The sequence below is a fragment of the Suhomyces tanzawaensis genome (genome assembly GCF_001661415.1).
Source record: "Suhomyces tanzawaensis NRRL Y-17324 unplaced genomic scaffold CANTAscaffold_8, whole genome shotgun sequence".
NCBI lineage: Eukaryota > Fungi > Ascomycota > Pichiomycetes > Serinales > Debaryomycetaceae > Suhomyces > Suhomyces tanzawaensis.
Window position 1 is genome coordinate 110,860 of NW_017963643.1, and position 19,468 is coordinate 130,327.

General features: G+C 41.3%; 4 protein-coding genes across 4 annotated transcripts; 2 read left to right on the plus strand and 2 right to left on the minus strand.

The window, feature by feature from the left end:
• Nucleotides 1-315: 315 nt before the first annotated feature.
• CANTADRAFT_27411 (uncharacterized protein) lies at nucleotides 316-1,639 on the minus strand. The gene has a single exon (XM_020208100.1). It carries the CDS (start codon nucleotides 1,609-1,611, stop codon nucleotides 568-570), a length of 1,044 nt encoding a protein of 347 aa, XP_020062110.1. The 5' UTR covers nucleotides 1,612-1,639; the 3' UTR covers nucleotides 316-567.
• A 2,134-nt stretch (nucleotides 1,640-3,773) lies between these two features.
• On the plus strand, nucleotides 3,774-11,891 carry CANTADRAFT_23827 (uncharacterized protein; the record flags this gene model as incomplete). The annotated part of the gene is made up of 1 exon (XM_020207007.1): nucleotides 3,774-11,891. One exon carries the CDS (start codon nucleotides 3,774-3,776, stop codon nucleotides 11,889-11,891), a length of 8,118 nt encoding a protein of 2,705 aa, XP_020062111.1.
• Nucleotides 11,892-12,887: 996 nt separating this feature from the next.
• On the plus strand, nucleotides 12,888-15,671 carry GYP2 (Gyp2p; the record flags this gene model as incomplete). The annotated part of the gene is made up of 1 exon (XM_020211920.1): nucleotides 12,888-15,671. One exon carries the CDS (start codon nucleotides 12,888-12,890, stop codon nucleotides 15,669-15,671), a length of 2,784 nt encoding a protein of 927 aa, XP_020062112.1.
• Nucleotides 15,672-16,023: 352 nt separating this feature from the next.
• CANTADRAFT_92142 (uncharacterized protein) lies at nucleotides 16,024-18,651 on the minus strand (the record flags this gene model as incomplete). The annotated part of the gene is made up of 1 exon (XM_020211921.1): nucleotides 16,024-18,651. One exon carries the CDS (start codon nucleotides 18,649-18,651, stop codon nucleotides 16,024-16,026), a length of 2,628 nt encoding a protein of 875 aa, XP_020062113.1.
• Nucleotides 18,652-19,468: the final 817 nt, after the last annotated feature.

The window sequence follows — 19,468 nt, forward strand, 5'->3', positions numbered from 1 at the left end:
CGCGTATTTGTTGATAAATCGCGTACGGTGGAGATATTAGTCACGTGACTCGTGGTTCGTCAGTGGGTTTGATACTTGGCGATATCTTCGGTAGCGGCGATATGAATTGCAAACTAGCAAGTTGGAACCACACGTCGAGAGATGGGGATGGCTAAATCATTAAACACCATATCATACCATTCCGTAGTTCTTTGCTCAAATTATATATGTGTTATTTCAGCACTCTTGCTTTGTGTAATTTCACTCCAGAATTCACTAGTGGAGGAACATTCACTACGAATATTACGGAAGATTAACATTATTACTTTTATTTTACAGCATATATATAATAGACCATCTTGCTCCGATGAACAATTATTGCGTAATTGTACCGAAAAGTTTGAACACGAATAGTGACACTCCAAAAAAGTATGTCACAAGGTATGACGATAGAGCTCAACTCATGTTCTAGCACGCTAAACCCGTCCTGCGGCGAACTAGGTGTGAACAACTGAGGAGTTCAAGGTATAAGTGGAGCAAAATGATCTGATTTTTGGCAGAATGAAATCAGATGTTACCCTGACTGATTTAGTAAGATCTTCTCTTTCTCTTCTTACAGATGGAGGTTGGGGTACCAGATGGGTTGGTAGTAGCTGGTGGAAGGGTGGAAGAAGAAATTGGGATGGTGGTGGATGGCTTGACGGTGGTCAAAGTGTTACCCTTACAGTTACCGGTAGCAGCAGCCAAAGCGTTAACAATGACGGTCTTGAAGGTACCAAGGTTCAAGAAGTTCTTGATCAAGCTTGGAATCAAACCAGATTGAGCAAGGGCATCGATAAGTTGTGGGATGGTGATAGCGTTGGACTTGAACAAGTTTTCAATCAAGGAAGCACCCCAGGTGTAGAACTTGTCATCGGTAACCAATTGCTTGACAACTTGAGAAGCCAAACCAGACTTCTTCAAGGAGTCCATCAAGTTGGTAAGGATTTCTTGTTCGTTGAAACCAGAAGTTGGAGCTGGAGCAGCAGAGGAAGCTCTCTTGGCAAATTGTTCGTGAGTCTCGTAAGATCTCTTAGACATGGCCATGAGTTGTTCGTACTCTTCCATTTCTCTCTTGTTGAATGGGTTCAAACCCTTCAAGATCGAGGAGATAAGTTCACCTAAGTTACCAATTTGTTGAAGGACAAGCTTGTAGATTTCAGCGTAGAATTGACAGTCACTGATAAGGTCCTTGATAACTTGAACAGCCAAACCGGAGTCGTTCAAGGCCTTCAACAAGGTTGGAAGGTCAACGAGACCAGACTTAACGGCATCAACAATAACGTTGGTGGCGATTTGACTCAATTGAGGATCGTCAATGAAGTATTGAATGATACCAGGAGCCAAACCGGTAGAGTTAATGGCGGTCAAGACCTGAGTGACAATTGGGTAGTCTCTCTTGGCGAGCTCCTCGGCGGAGACGGTGAGGTCTCTCTTGACGGTGTATTCGTTTAAGCTGGCAATAGCGTTGTTGATGGTAGCAACGTGTCTTGGGGTCAACTCAGCACCGGCAACCTTAACAACGGTTGGGGAGGCGAGAGAAGTAGCAAGGCAGGCGAGGATGGCGGCGGCGGAAGTGGTAGATAACTTCATTGCAAACGATAGTGGACGATTGGTTGATGAGAAAAGAAAATCCTAGCTGGGATCACCCCCGTATTATATAGCTGGATTCGCCAACGCTGGCAATGCCGGCTAGACACTAGATGGCCCGAATAGGTAAAGTTTCAACTAGGTACCAGGTGGAGTCCAGCTTCCAACACTACGAAACTTCCTAATCCAGATATGTAATGAGTGCAGGATTTTGCACCTGTTGCAACGGAATTGCCCAAACAGGCAGTATAGTTGAGAGTGGTAAATCCACTAGGTGCCTTTGTGCGACTTTAGTTCCATGTCTCAATCAGGAAATTTTTGTGGGCTGGTGAGTAAGGCACTATTCCTACAAAGAATACGAGATGCTATAGAGAGGAAGGGCCATTATCCACGCCTAAACTACGCCATTAATCTTCATCAGTTCCTCCCGGAGTCAATTTTCTCGAAGTTCTAGCTCCCTTGGAAGCGATACAAACTACATTGGCCAACTCGTCCCACTCGTCCTGCTGCCCTTCCTGCACATGGCTATATGCCGTACTTCTAGATTGGGCATTATCTGTCCTCAGGTACATTTTTAGAATCAGCTATATCCAGGTCTTTTCCCAACTCAGTATAGTGAAACAAAAGGGATTTAGATTGAGGCTTACCCGATTCATAGGAGGGGCCTTCGCTAACCAGCATCGGGGCGTCAACACTGCTTGCAGGGATTGTTCAGTTGCCAAAAACACGCTAACATTCCCCTTTCCAGAGATTTTCCAAAAATGACAATAAATTCTCTCCTCCAAAAAGTGTACCAGTGGTCCAGGTGGAAGCCCACAAAGACGCATCTACGTGTTCGAGAAGTTGGGTGGTCCGAGCCTAGAGCGGTTCCAAGTTTCGAAGCGGCATCGTTCCTGATTTACTGATGTCGGGAATTATCAAAAAGAGGAAACAAATATTGAACCATATTGGGGAAATAGCGGTGATGGGAGCTGAGTGGAGTGGTGTGAAAGTAAGCATTCCAGTATTCCGAAGCACCAGACCATGCTGAGCATCTTTAGCGCCCCAACACAGCCCTTATTGAATCCATCCCTGCTTTCGTAGATGGAATGCTCGACATATCGTTTACTACAATTAGTAACCTGCTATGAACAAGTACCCGCTTTACAATATGTGGTAATCTAGTGTATGCATAGAATTGACGGTGGAAGCTGGGCTTCCGGAGTCTATAACTTAGCATGTAAACTTGTTGAGGCTTATTCGTTTTTGACAACCTTAGTGCACCCTTTAGTAAAAAATTGCGAAAAAATTGGAAAACTAGACAAATTATTAGTCCCTGGATTTCAAATATTATCCAGGGGAAGTAGATGAAACAAGGATACTTCTGGTCTATTCTGCTGAGTCTTGTAAGAGTTGAAGTGGTAATGATACCTGCTCATTCTGCGGTTGCAGCGGAGTCCTGTCCTCATGTCTTCAGCTATAAAGCTGGCATTTTGCCACAGGAACTATCCGGTGCCTCCTAGTGGGGAGTCTACCATTACAGCCATTATAGCTGGGTACCAGTTATGACTTAGTGATTTTGACTACAGATATTTCACTTTGTTTTGGCATCCCTCGGCCAACTCAGCATTGAGCACCAACCCCGAACTGATAAAGCAGTGAAGAATTCGTTCGCCGTTATCAACGGTGCGGGTCTTGGCATTCGCTTGCTGTGGTGCACAAAAAATTTACGGAGTGTCGCTGCTCCAAGACCGAGAATTTCTGATAGTGGATGGGGAAGTTACAGCCACCCAAACCCACTCTGCGCTCAACAGGTCCGACCTGGTACATTGCAGACAACAGGAAAACAATAGCCCTCAGTGCTGATAACTTCCTACATGAAACGATCACGTGACATGTGCCTTCACGAACGACCCAGATCTGCCGGCCTGTGGAGCCAGCCGGCAGCTACGGAACGACTAGTACACCTTTCCAGGCACATTACTACCTCTGGCTGCTCTCCATACTCTCTCCCGAGCCTCCGTGGCCACAATTGTGATATTATTCGCCTCTCTCTACCCCCGGAACAGTCGGAAAAAAGTCCCTGGACCTGGTCTGGGCACATGACATTGTCCCCATCTTAGTCTTATCAGCCACCTACAGTTCAGCAGCACCACATCCCATTTGCACTTGAGCTGGAGCCAGTTATGATTTACTCGTTGCTATCATACCTGATAGCAGCATATCTTCTAGTCCTCCTACTGCTCAATGCCATTCCCAAGGTCAGCGTCAAGTTCCTTGGCTGGTTTTCCTTGGGCCACATTTCTGTTACCTTGAAGAAGACCACACTCCACATCGGAAGGGTGCGTTTGAGGTTGAACTTGATCCGTGGCAAAGACAGTGTTTTCAAGTTGTTCAGGCTTGAGATATATGATGTAACGTTGCGATGCAAGGAACATGGAGGCGATGCGTCATCCCCAGATTCGAGTGGAAAGGATGAAAAGAATGCAAGCAAGACGACACACGGGCCAAGAAAGCCGTTCACCCTTCCGAAATGGTTGATTGACTTTTGCGTCAAGTACCAGATCACCAACAAGGTCTACATCCATGTGTTCCGGTGTTCCGTCTACCACCAAGCTACTCACGAGCTTTTGGCCCTATACACCGATGACTGTAAGGTCGAAACGGCAGTCACCAAAGACGGTGACGCGAGATTCAGCTTCAGTTTACATAATGGACAGTTACATGAAATGGATGGAGAAAAAGAACAGCACAAAGTCTTCAGAAACGTTGAGTTTGGAGTATCAAGTAACTTGGTAACTTCATGCACAAGAGAAAATCCCCATAGGGTCACCCTTGCGCTTGAAAATATTCGAGTATCCTCATCTGTCGGTAAGTTGTACTTGCCACTCGACAAGATGTTGCTCGAGAGGAGTCGCAACAAAGAAATAAAATCGCAAGAAGCATCTACAGATCACACCAAACTTCCCTTGGATAGAATCCAAAATTCTTTAAAGAAAATTCTTCCATTATTCACGTCAGCAACTTTTTCGTTAGAGGAGTTCGATTTCAAGTATTATGACTTAAATCTTCAGGCATCAAACTTTGTGGCCAACTTAAGTAAAGAAAGGCCCGATGATGCTCCTGAAAAGTTGAGCTTGAGTCTTTTCCTTACTGCCTTTAAAATTCTTGATGGCGAGAGTAAGTGCATGAATTTACCGTCGGGTTCATTTAAGACAGTTTTGGATCCAGTAAGCTTCCTCAGCGTACTCAATGCGTTCAGAATCGGTGATTTGGGGAGCACTGAAGAATTCATAGATTGGGATACTGCATTGAATTTGACCAATCCTCATTTCGATATATACTACGACCAGTTAGAGGGTATCCTCAACAAAATTGCAGAAGAACCAAGTGAAAGTCACAAGAAAGAAACTATGGAAAGCAAAGTTGACAATGCAGTCCAAAAGTCCAGTACTTCCATAAGTGAGAAAACAGAGACCAAGAAGTATGATCTCGTATTGTTACTACAAAAATTGAGAATGTTGTCAGTTCGGTTGCTTGTATTGGATTTCCAAATTAATTTCCACTATCCCCCCCTTGGATTTACACCCAATGACAAGTATATTAGAAATTCCAAAGATAACTTGGTCTGGACACACACAGTCCTGGCACTTTTGAATACATATTCTACCAAAAACTTTGCCAGCTTGAGCAAGCGGAAGAAACACAAGTTATCATCGTTATTCAGATTGAAAAATGTCAGAACCAAAGTTATGGGTAATCTGATTCATGTGAACAAATTGAGCATTTTAGGTGTGTATAATATAAAGGAGCATACTTTTGGAGTTAACTTTGCCACTGGAGTTGTGAAGATACAATCTGTGAATGATGCAATCTTTCATCTTGTGAGAAGAATAAGAAATAGGGAAAATGTGAGGTACAATAATAAGGTTAAATCACTTGAGGAAATGGATCCAATTGATCTGGCGCCGATTGATTATGAGTCTCCTGAATCATATTATCATTTATTCGAAATTCTACCATCATTTTTCTCCCATGTTCAAATGAGAATTTCTGCCATCGAAGCTGATATTCTTTGCAAAGATGGGTTACCAGCTTATCAAACTGAGGAAGGGCTTAATTTGGGAGACTTCAAGAGAGGTGTCTGCTTGAGGATGAACAATTTGCATTTGATCTACAAAAAGGTGAGGGAAGAAGTTTCCTTCAACATCAAGTCGATTACTTTGTATACAATCAGTGATTGTGTGGAGGAGTATATTGCAGATTTTGATGATATTAGCAACATTAAAGACCAACTGTCTGATGATGATGTTTCGAGTCTCAACACCAACTTCTCAGATATATCTGGTGATGAAGGTCCTCTTGAAGATACTAAGAAGATCAAGAAGGTCTTGAATTTTAAGGACTTAATGTTGACAAACCATTGCAAGGATAAAATTAACAAGGATAAGAATAAACTCTTTTTGGTTTTTCCTGAGATTGACGGTAGGCTTGACATGTTCTTCTTTTGGTGCGTAATTTATGCAAAAACTTTAATGGAGTACTTCGAACCTACGGTGAAGAAGGAGTGTTCTAATGAAGCAAAGAAGAAGCTTGATACTGCACCAAGGAAAAGAATTAAATTAGATTTGATTCTTAACGCAATATCAATAGTTTTAAGGTTGCCAAATAATGTTGACATAATGCTCGAAGTCGATAACTTACATCTCTCCAAGTGCTTTTCCAATAGGTCGATGAGTATCAGGTATATCAGGCTATACGTCATTCATCCTGCCACCAAGCTTTGGGCAAGATTGTTGATTATTAGCGAACCAAATATTGAGTTTAATCTTCAAAAAGAAATTAGCGAGTCAACTTTTGAGGTTACTTCCAGATCAGTCAGATTGAATATTCCACATCAATTTTTGTTCTACACAGTTATTGACAATATTTTAACACTTGCCAAAGCTTTGAAGCAAATTGAGACTAATTTTAAGAAATTAAGTGTTAATGAGACCGATTTTACTCGGATTATGCCGTCAGAGAAACCTGCAATTATCCTTCCCCGAGTTTCCGTCAAGACTAAAACATTTGGTATCTCGTTGGAAAATGATCCTTTTGAAACTCAACTTGGTTATATCTATCAGCTTGGCTTGGTTGAGCAAAGAAGTAGGCTTCAAAAAATGAAAGTCTTTGAAGAAAAGGAAAAAGAATTATTAGAATTAGCAGAACCCGATTTGGAGGAATTGATCGAATTAACAGATGCTAGTCCAGAAAGACTGCTTCACAACCACAATGAGAGAGATGGCTCACATGATGGCAAGAGATCTGCTAGACCCAAGTGTTCAACGTCGTTTCTTTCCAAATCGAAGACAAATGGGAGTGCAATAGAGACTACACACCGTTCACCATCCTCGTCAAGAGTTCCATCTGTGGAGAACCAGAGGAGTCAAACGAGTAACCTATCAGGACGGTCATTCCACTCTAAATTCTTCAGAGAAAACCTTCTTAAAAAGTCAAAGCTTGCACAGGAGCGTTCTAGTCGTTCATCGAATTTAAAGTATTCATTAACTCACAAAGAGGCTGCGCAAAAGATCGAAACAGCCCGTCAGCAATTGTTCAGAGAATTTTCCGATTCTTGGATTAAAAAGTATAAATTGTTTACTGCTGTGAAGAATCGTGACTGGAAAGTCAAGAGCAAAAATGTTTGGGGAGATGATGATATTCAGCCACTGATTGCAGATAAGTTCGACATATTGGCATATTCTTCAGGTCCTCCTCTTTTGGGAGGTGTGTTCAAAGACTTGGACTTGTTACTTGAAAGGACTGAAATACCAGATATCCACCAATTTCTTCATGATCATGGTAAAAACCAACCAAAATTAATATACACCATTTTGGTTCCTATGTTCATCCGTTTAAGAAGTTCTTCATTGTACATGATTGTGAAAGATTATCCCATTCCTCTTGTATCATTCCCTGAAAGTGGTGATCCTTCTAAACCTACAATTGATCTTCTGGGTAATGTGGTTATTAATGAGAAATTGGTTACCAGTAGGGAAGAAATGAGGTACATATTCGTGCCTTTTTCACCAGCTGCACCATCTGGAAATTTTGATGAGAACTTCTACTCAACATATGTTCCCAGAACTTTAACACCAGTCAAGTTCACGGCAGAGCTAATTTGTAATTTGGTGACTTCAAGATCATGTATGATTAATTGGTGCAAATCATACCAGCCAGCTTTCCTGGCAATTTCTGCCGCTTTCGACAACTTCACGAAACCAGAAGTTGATGATAGCCCTATAGGATGGTGGGACAAGATTGCATTGTTATGTCACGGTTCTGCTGTTTTCAACGTGAAAAATGAATTGAACTTTCATATGAAGAGTTCAACTGATCCATATGACGTGGTTGGTAGAGCAGCAGGTTTCGTGTTCTCATGGAAAGATAACGTTGCATTAAAAATCAATGCACACGGAAACTCCAAGGACTTGATTAGATTAGAGAGTGATACGTTTACATTGGCTGTGCCCAATTACTCTATGCTGGAAAAGAAAACATGGAATCTTTTCACTACGGGAGGAACTGAAGGTTTTGAGTACGATGGTAGGAATTCTGAGAAATATTTGAAAACTGTTGTCAAGTTGGCGTCTTCAGACAGGGTGGTTTGGATTTTGGGTATGATATTTGAAAGGAACAAAAACAATTCGACCAAATTATGTGATCAAGAGGAAAGAATATCTGAGTTCAAAAACCATTGGGATATAAAGATTACGAATCCTTGTTTCGATTCACACGAAGATTCATACACTGATTTCCGTTCCGATTATGTACACATGGCGTTGTCAGTTATATCGGAATCTTCAAGCGGATCTTCTGAGATGAACTCAGGGTACTTGACACCTGTTGTATTCAACTACTTCTTCTATTGGTGGACAACGCTCAATCACAGTATATCCTTACCTATCAGACAAGGCAAGTTGTTTAATAATTCACCGGTAAAGAAGTCATCAGTAAAATTGGGACCTCATCTCTTTACAATCAAATACTTACTTATTTTCCAGCCTTTGACCATTTCTCATACCTACCTCCATTCTAGTGAGAAGAAGCTCAATGGTGCAGAGAGATTAATGTTTACTGGTCTAAAAGGACAGTTCAAGAGATGTACAATCGATTTGCACCAAAGAAAGGAATTTGTGACTTATATCAATGAGCAGTTGAATATTCGGAATCAAATAATGCATCTTAAAATGAATCAAGGTGAAGTGAATGTTGATGATGCGGACCTTAGAATAATCCGGGCTACTTATAACAATAAGAGTGTGAAGGAGCCATTGGTTAGGATGATGATGGGCGATCATAAGCCCACCTCAAACGCCGATGCAAATGACGACGAAGATTCCAATGCTTTCGATTGGTCTGATAATGTGAATCAATATGATGATGATTTATCTTGGGTAGACTCAGATGATTTTGTCGAATTAGAATTTAGTGAGCCCTTATCAGAGAACCCGAAGGTCGAGGTCATTCCGTTCTGTTACTCACCTAAGTTCAGTTACTTTCGTGAATTTACTTTCCATGACGATGGACCTTATCCATTTGGCAAGGAGGACATTTACATGTACAATATTAAACCAACAAATCCTGATGATTCGCAAGCATCTCTATTAGCTGATAGGATCAAGACGATAAAGGGTGAATTGAAGAAATCCAAACAATTGTTAGGAAACATGAAGGGTGATGCCTTTAGCGCAACAGATATTTCCAGAGTTAAAAAGGAAATTAAGTTGAATGAAGATAGGTTGGATGTTGTGCAATCTGTGTGGGAGAAGTTTGCAGGAAGGGATATCCTGTGTGATTCTTCCATTTATTCAGGAACGCTTTCCAGAAGGCCAACAAGAGCTTTATCAATGTATTCCAGTCATACAACTACATACCAGATGGAAGAGGCAAGAGAGAGTTCTGCAAATAATTTCCACAATCGTTTCATCGTTCATAACCTACAAGTCAAGTGGGACAATTCACTTCGTGATAAGTTCATGACTTACATTCAGAATGTTAATGATCGTAAATCCATAGGATATTTCATGAGTAAGAAAGCAGTGGATTTGGTTGAAAGTGTTATCAATGATAGCTTAGATGAAGATGAAAGGGAAACTCTCGATGATATTTTCAATAGCTCTTACTCCAGAACTTCCGAAGATATCATTGAAAACTTTACTGACGAATTGAGCGAAGTTGCAAATGAGGATGAAGAAGAAATAGTCAATAAGTACTTGATTAAGTTGATACATCCTCAAATTCAATTGGTTAGTGAAAAAGATCCAGATTCATGTTGTTTAATTACTTCAAAAGACTTAGAGATGAGAATTGTGGATGTGACAACCAAAGGTCTAGATCGTATAATAAGTGAGAGTAATCAACTATCAGGCACAATTGAATCAAGGTATGGGGTGTTGTTCAATGATAGTCACATTTTTGTCTTCAAAAAGGATGAGAGCACTATTGCACACCCTCAAATCCACTATGGAAATGGACATTTGAATTCTGATGTGAACTGGCCCCCTTGGGTGGAATCCGAGGTTTGCTACGATAGCTCATGGGCAAATAATCAACTAATTGCAGAGAAGAATACTTTAGCCATGTTGTACAAGAAGCCAAATTACTTGTTCAGCGATTACAAGTCAATTCCACCCCAAAGCAATGAGATAAAGGTTCACTTGGCCAAGTTTGTTATTAACACGACATCAGAGCAATACAGCACTGTCTTCTATGTAATAACCAACTTGTTGGTGCATAGTAAAACGCACAGGGACCAATTGCTTAATAGGTTGGATAAGATTGTTTCGTTGTCGGATTCCTCCGATTTTGAAGGGCTTGATAAGAAGATAAAAGAACTCCAAACTACTATCAGAGAGTACCATATTATATTATTGCAGTTGGATACATATATGAACCAATTGAGCACCACAGAGAAGGATGAGACAGCTGCATTGCGCATGGATTATGAAAAAGCCATCATTGAATTGAATATATTGATGAGAGGTCTTGGATTGAGAAGTTCAAAAACAAAAGCCCATAAACAGGACTCTAGATTTTGGTCAATCTCCGCAGATCAATTGATTTGGCATATCTTGGATAAGAACAGAGAACCGTTTATTGATTTTGCACTTGCCAGGGCCAATTTTAAAAGATCGGATTCATTCGACGGATCGAATAAGAACCAAGTTACCATTTCCATGATACAGGGTTTTAATTTACAGGAAAATTGCTATTACCCCGAGCTTTTAAGACCTCATTTATCCGATCACGATATCGAACGGATTGGAACAGGTAGTGCTGCTAAGAAAGAATGTGCTAAACAGAATCCAATAATCACTATGCAATGGGAAATGTTAAATGCAATTGGTGGTATCCCTATCATGCAAAATGCCAAATTGAGCATCGAGCCTTTGAATGTGGCGTTAGATTATGCTACAGCTAAGAGTCTTTTTGAATTCTTATTTCCTAATCAAGACAGCGAGGGCGCAGAACAGATTATCAAAGACCACGTACAAGGGGAGGTTAATCAAGTGAAGCAAACGAGCAAAAAGAACCCGTTCCGACAATTGATGAAGCGGTCTTTGAACTCTTCGAGTGATAGCGAAAAGTCATCGCTCGTGGAATCAGATTCTTTCTCTTCTACTCCTAATTCTACCACTTTGTCGAGTAAGTTATCTGAACTGGATTCAGATAAGTCGAAGAAGCCGTCAGAGAATAGCAACGAGCTGAAGAAACGAAGCATGACATCAAGCAATGATAATCACGAAAATGATAGTGACGCTGATGATATATCCATCATCATAAACAGATCTGCTAGATACTTATCTATCGTGAATATCGAGGTGGAGAAGTTTATGCTTCATGTGAGCTTCAAGGCCCCACTCCATTTGAAGTTTCTCAATGTGCATGAATTAACTTTGAATATTCCAAGCTTGAAGTATAAGAACAAAATGTGGTCAGGGGAGGAGTTTGCGCTTCGGGTGAAGAAAGATCTCATAAAGATAATTCTCCAACACACCGGCAAGATTTTAAGTAACAAGTTCAAGCAGAAGAAGAGGGATAAGATTGCCGAGCCATTGAAGCAAATTGCAGATTATGCATCCTTCATGACGTTGCAGGACTTGCAAAAGGAAGGTAGGTCTAGAGATGCTGCGAAGACCACCGAAGGAGATCATCCACATCCACATCCACATCCTCATCATGCGCATTCTCGACATCATAATGGGAAGTTGGAAAGTCCACATTTGATCGAAAGTTATTTGGAGAAGGTGGAGGAGTAATAATTGTGAGTTTTCACTCACTGTCTTTATTTATTGAATCGGTAGTATCCGATTTGTTATGTTGTATTACTAGGCAATGGCCATTGCAACTATATATTATATGTACGATTATTTTGATTTAATGCTACGAATAATAGCCAGGATTTCTTTACTCTGTCAATTTAAAGCAGTGTTGTGGAAAAAAATGGGAGTTCTGTTTATTCAATCAAAGGAATCTCAAATGAAGCAATAGCTTAAGCTCAGAAAGGTGAAAAGTATTGTAAGTTTTCATTTATTTCGCATCCAATCATGCCTCAATTTTCCAATATCTTCCCACAATTGCTAGGGATCGAGAAGAACTACTTTTGTAAGCAAGCTCATAGATTTGAAGTCACAAACTGGGTGAAATTGCCCCCCAAATTGCTACAGGTTTCACAGTTGAAAAACAAGGCTTAATTATTCTCTTGGCTTATGGTCACAGAAGTGGTCCCAGATAGTAGCCCCAAAGCTCAGAAATGAGTAATACCCTCCTCTAGTTATCTAAATATGCTAGTGTGCTCAAATTTACTCATAATTGATGCCTATTCACCCTGAAGGCATTGTAGTGGCAGGTCTCCTTCTAAGCAAAGTACAATTCAATGTAGGCGTAAGATAGCATTTTTCTCGGCCTGCTCGGCCCAACTTATTCTATACTGTAATAATCAAGATCAACCAAGTTCACACTCCAGTGACTAAAGTATCAGGATACTCCCGAATATTAGGTCACTGGGCTCATGATGTACGTATCGGTCATTTGTCTGCCTAGTAAGATTGTTAAAGGTACCCTGGACGGGAATAGTTGAGATCACGTGAGACTGTGAACGTGATCTCCCAGGAGTTGGCGGATACAAAACCACTGACTTCTACAAACATTCATCTGTTTCTTAGTCTCTTTACTACCTGCTAGTCCATTTATTACTCTCCTATTAGTCAATTGAGCAATCTCGACCCTGGAATCTCCCAGCACGCCTGTTTACGATGTCCTTCTTTGAGTCTCTTAGGGACAAAGCAGTGGCTACTATTACTCAAGTTCTAGATAAGAAGGAGGAAGTGAAATTGACCAAGGATGAGCTCTTCTGCAAAGAGTATAATTTGCCAGACGGTGAGACTATATTGTCAGAATCAGCCGCTGAAGTTGGTGTCAAATCCAGTCATAATAAAGATGCATATAAGAACATTCCATTTCCACAAGGTAGAGTGTATGCAACCCAACACTTCTTAGTATTCAGAGACCTGTTTGATCATAGGAATTGCTGTTTCACTATTCATTTACTGAGTGTCAAGAAGGTGGAACGATTACCCTCTCGGGACTATGGCTTTGCATTAACAATTACCACTCATAGTCAGATAAGCGTCACGCTTTACTTGATAGGTTTAAGGTCAGACAGTGAGAAATTTGCTCAAACCTTGAAAGTCATTTTGAAGAAGAATTTGAGTAACATCAATAAGTTCCAAATTTTCCTCAAGACTTGCTATTCGGAGTATTTGTTGGCCAAGAATCAAATTAGCAATGAAAAAATCGACAGCCCTCCGAATGGTGGACTTGGCTTGGAATTCAAATTTCCAGGAAATGCCAAAGATTCGAAAGACAAATCAAAAATGAAATTGTGGTTTGATTTGTTTCGTGTGGATGGTAGGAACTTATCATTGATCAAAACCCCTATGTTCTACAAGCTTGTCAGGGTTGGTCTCCCAAATAGATTGAGAGGAGAAATTTGGGAACTATGCTGTGGATCTATGTATTTAAGATTAGCTGATCAAACTGAATACGAGAAGTTGTTATCACAAAATATGCATAAGAAATCGATTGCTATTGAAGAGATCGAGAAGGATTTGAATAGGTCATTACCGGAATATTCGGGATATCAATCTCCAATTGGTATCGAAAGGCTTAGGAGAGTGCTCACCGCTTTTTCGTGGAAGAACCCGGAAATTGGCTACTGTCAAGCCATGAACATTGTGGTTGCAGCTTTGTTGATTTACATGTCCGAAGAACAAGCATTTTGGACCCTTAACTTATTGTGCGATAAGATTGTTCCCGGGTATTACTCAAAAACTATGTACGGAACCCTCTTGGATCAGAGAGTTTTTGAATCGTTGGTCCAATCAACTTTACCAATGATATGGGAGCATGTCGAGAAAAATGATATTCAGTTGTCAGTTGTTTCTTTACCTTGGTTTTTATCATTATACTTGACCTCAATGCCATTGGTTTTTGCATTTAGGATCATTGATATCTTTTTCTTACAAGGTGCCAAGACGTTATTTCAGGTTGGGTTGGCAATCTTAAAGGTAAATGGAGAGGAATTGTTGAAAACCAACGATGATGGAACCTTTATTTCAATTATAAAGGAATACTTTAATACTCTTGACCAATCAGCACATCCTAATTCTCCAAATCCCAAGTTCAGAAATATCACAAAGTTCCAAGAACTCTTGGTGACTGCCTTCAAAGAATTTTCTATCATTAATGATGAAATGATTAACAAACACAGATTGAAATATAGAGATTCAATCTTCCAAAACATTTCTTCGTTCGTGAAGAGAACAGAGATAAGAAACTTACCTAAATTGGCCAATATAGACCAAGCTACATTAAGCATTATTTATGATCGATTTTACGCATTTGTGGAGTCTTACAATGTTACATTAGGAAGTGGGTCTTCTCTTATGGATTTTAAAGCATTTAAAAGATTCATGAATGATATTTGTGATTGGATAGATAATAGAGACCATCAAGGTGCGGGTGTCACCACAGATGATTTCTTGAGAAGACTATTCGATAATTGGGATGTGGAGGGAGCAGGCTTCATCTCATTGTCTGATTTGGTGATTGGACTTAACAAATTGGTGGAGAAAGACTTGATGACATCAATCTCTAATTTCTTTGAATTGTACGATGTGAGGAAATTAGGCAGAATTGATAGAGAGGGCATATTGCAAGTTTCAGAGGACTTATTGTGTATAACATCACCATGGAAGGATGGTATTCTTTTTGATAGAATTACAGATGGACTAATCTCGCAAACTGCACTAAACGAGCAAAAGAAGAACCCAGATTTTGAAGGAGAAATTATTATTGACAGACTGAAGTTTGAACATCAACAAATTGAAAGATACTTATCAGGTGCTAGTACCTTTATTCAAAGAGCATTTGAGTATGCACAACCAGTTGAGGAAGAGATTTTGATTCAGGATTTAGTTATGGACAACAAAATCTCACACAATGCTGCATTGAATCCAAATACACCAGTCTTCGTGAATCTTCCTACCTTCAGAATGGTTGTGTTAGCCGATGAAACTTATGAATTGTTCTTTAGTAAAACTTTTAGAAAATCCATTCATCTTGATAAACCATTGGACTCTAAATTTGACTCAATCAGGAACCTTAGAAGTATGTTTGATGGATTATTGGCTGATGGTAGAAAAGTGGCAAGAGTTGTGAGAGACCGTGTGGATGTTGCAGCCAACAATGTGTTGCACAACAATGAGGACAATTCCTCTATGAAATCTTCTAAATCCAAGGTCCATGAAGAAGAGGAAGAAAGGGACGATGATTTTGGTGTAATTTCTATCAATGAAGCTGATAAGGACTTGTTACTTGGTGCAGAAGCTCAGGTATTGACTGACCCAGTTCATCCTGGATCAGGTGCTAATAGAGATTTGAAAAGATTGCACCAGGAAAATGGGAATGTCCCAGATAGTGAAAGGAAAGATGAGAAGGGGGAAATCAAGAACTTAATCGAGTTCGACAATTCATGAGTTTATAAGTAGATATTGACTCTAGTCAAAGTACTTGAACATAGTCATGTGCTGCAACTTAACAGCCATCAAGTTCTGTAAAGAAGCATATTTTTCATTTCCAGAAACTACAAGCATAAAGTAAATAAAATACATTCTTAAATACAAGCTTTTACCGATGTGCCTTAATGAAACGATAGTTTGATCAACGAGAACCTGTAGATTGTATGGTTAGGAAGGACTTGGACACTTCCCAGATTCCTGATGGATTGAAAGTCAAATATCACTATTGATTTCAATCAAATTATTAATGCCTGAAGCCAATCTGGAAGTAAATCTGATTCCCAGTCCAGAACTTTCGAAAATGAATAGACTAATTAGACCGACCAAATAACTTTCTCAACTTACCGAACTTCTTCTTTTCTTTTCCAGCAGACTTGGATGGCTTAGTACTCTCTCTTAAGGTCGCACTACCGTCCGCATGATGCGATACAGGAGACGAAACACTGCCTGAAACCTGAGTTCCCTCATCATCAGAGTCATTAAATCTAGAAGAGAAACCACCATTTCTACGAGAATCGTGCGTTTCACCTTCATCAGAATCATAAAATCTTGATCTGAAATTATCTTTTTGAAATCCATTATTTGCAGGAGCCGGTGGTGCTGGTTGTGGAGTCTTAGATGGTTGTTGTGATTGAATTCTATGCTGTTGTGGGTTGACAGTTGGCTGCGAGTCCCTCATTGTCGTTCTTTGTCTTTGAGGCTGTTGTGGTTGGTGCTCCGCCTCTTTGCTGAAAGACGACGTTCTCTTAATTGGCTTGAATACTGATTTTGGTCTTGCATTTGCCTTTGCATACAATTCAGCTGCTTTGAGTTTTGAGGGAGATTGGTAATTTTCCTGTAATGCGGGATGAGGTGCCATTGGTGCAACATGAGGGGTATACATAGAATTTCTCAAAGATCTTCCACTCATTCCTCCATTATTATTCTGCTGCTGTGTAATTCTTGGATCAGCACTCATGGATTGTGGTCTCAATGATCTTCCAGCTAAACCACCTTGTGACTTTTGCGAAGGTTGCTTTCTCAATGTCTGGGACATTCTGTTATTCCCATTTGCACTTGAATCAGAAAGGGGAATGAAAGTGTGATTCTGTTTCAAATCATTCAATTGAGATGAGGACAATTTAGAGTTTAATTTAGTATTCTCGGCAGTCGTCAACGAGAGATAAGCATCACGAGCCGCATTTGCGTTGGCCTTCGATGATGTAGTCGAAATGTTGGAGAATGAGTTTGAATTCTTCATGGCAGACTTTATAGGTTTCTTTAAAGATGACTTAGATTCAAAAGTGCTAACTGAGTGGAGCGATGAGCCTGAACTGCCGCCATTGATGGGTGGGGGGACCTGAAGTGCATCTAATTGTGAGACAAGGGCATCTTCTTGTGCATCTTCAATAATTTCTGGAACCACATCAAAAGTTGGTCTTAATTGCTTTGCCAACCTGTTAGACTCAGTATCATCTTCATCATCAGTTGAAATTGCCAGGGGATGCTCGATAATACTGTCACGGTTTGAGAGTTCATTAGTGTTAAAGTCTCCATATCGGTTAATTATACCAATCTCACTGGTAGATCCAGTGGCCAAGTCTTTAGCTTCTCTATCAGTATCATATTCAGAAGAATCACCATACTCTGGAGTTGAACCTTTTTGAAGATGATCCGAAGGAGTTTCTGGAACCCCAGTAGTCTCAATTTTTTTCTTCTCAAGCTCGTCAACAACAACATGCGATCCATCTATGGAAACACCCGCCACGCCTTCATCGTCTGATAATTCGTGATCGTCAACAGAAGCAAGTAATGGCTTCGAAATCTGATCCTTGGATTCCGAATTATCAGAAGGAGTTTCAAATGTTTCCCTTGTAATAGTAGAAGTAACAGCCTCACCACCAGTCTTGTCGGAGGTGACCTTAACCAGACCATTTTCAAGTGCGTCATTTGGATTTGAGGCACGTTCCGCTTCTTCCTCTAAAAGAAGCATCTTCTTCTCGTTTTCCAATCTAGCCAACTTCAATTTTTCAAACTCGAGCTTTTTGATTTCTAAATCTCTAGCCAAATCCTTCTCATGTTGGATTTGCTTCTCTAAAGCTTGTAATTTCAATTCGTGCTCACGAGAACTATCAATTTGGCCCAAAGAATCTTCCAACTCTACGTTTTCAGTCATGGAAGTCATGTTGGGAGAGTTGACCAAACTAGACAACCTTGAAGAAGGTTTCTTTCCTGATAATGAGTTCAATGAGCTGGTACGAATGGTCTTCTTGGGTGGTGCCCTCAAGGAGCCAGTCCTTGGGATATTTGAGCCCGATCTAATCGAGTTGTTTCTTGAGATCTCCTTGTTCAAGTTTTCTTCAGGGACCTCAATAATCTTGATCCCGTTGGGGGTGGGGATGTACTTCTTGACCATTTTCTTTGGGGCGCTTTTAGGGGCTGGAGGAGACAGAGGTTGGTGCGATAATCTCAAGTCCTTCATGTTGTCGTGGTTGTTGAAGTAACGCTGGTTGGCCTCCTCGGTAATATCATCCAAGTACGAGTCGTCGATGCTGTCGTCAATGTCGTACACAATTTTCTGGTGGGTCTTCTGGGGAGTTCTCGCTCTGGCGGGCGGAGGCGATGCTACCGAGGAGCGTGACGTGGAAGAAGTGATGGACGAGCTAGAGAACCCTCTAAACTGTTGCTTCTGGCCTGCTGGAGCGGCTGACGACAACGAGGGAGACCGCTTCAACAAGCTGGTTGAGCGGGTAGGCTGGTTTGCTGCCGGTTTGATGATATATTGCATGGAATTGGAGCGCTGGACCGTCTTGGTGGGCTGATGGGCCCCCAGCTTCATGGCCTCGCCAATGGTCAATGCAGCGGCCAAGGCGTTGCTGCTGGGCTGGCTGGAAGCCGGCGCAGTGTGGTTGACTCCAGTGTATGCCGGCTCAAGCCTACTTCTACGTCTATTGAACATGGTAGCGTAGGCTGGTGGAATGGAATGGGTGGAGGTAAGGTCTGTTTTGAAATTTATGATTGCCCTAGTGAATTCCAGGTTAGGAATTTGTGAGGGTGTCACGTCAACCTGCGAAGGATGTGGGACACCAGCGAGACCTAGTACCAGCCAGGGAGGCGGTGCGCGAGCGACTAGCGAGCAGTACGGGGATTACGGGGCTGGCACCGCGCGATGCACGCGCGGTTAGGCGACACGCTGCTAGTGGGGCTGTCTGGGCTGACGAGTGAATGGGGCTTGCGCAGGGTATTTATGGCCAGGGGGACCACCACAAGGGTATAGCACCATTGGATAGCAGCCATAGCTGACGAGGATGTTGGTGGGGCGGACACAGAGACCGTGGACCGGTTCCCGGCAATGGCCAGCGTTTTGCAGTGGTATTGTTCTGTTGGTGACACGCATGGCTCTCTGGAGACGGTGAGGACAATACGGGCAGCGTGCAGGTCGCAGTGCTCAAGCCCCAGCAGAAGCTGGACTCTGCTTAAACCCAGTAGCATGGATGTTTATTTGAGTAGAGCATGCCCAATGGAAGACATCACATGTCACTTCCATCTACAGTAGATGGTATGCAGCGATGAAGCATTTGCCGAATCGCCGACCTTGGTTTCTCCCTACCAGTACTCCCAAGGTGTGGCTTAAGGACTACAAGGTGTAACCTAGTCTCGGGTGGTTGAGGATACGCCTGGTATTACTGTAGGGAGTGGTGATTTCACCGCTACTTATACTGTCGTCCTAGCGCATATGTACATTATATTAGTTCGTTTCTTCCGTATCCCATCAG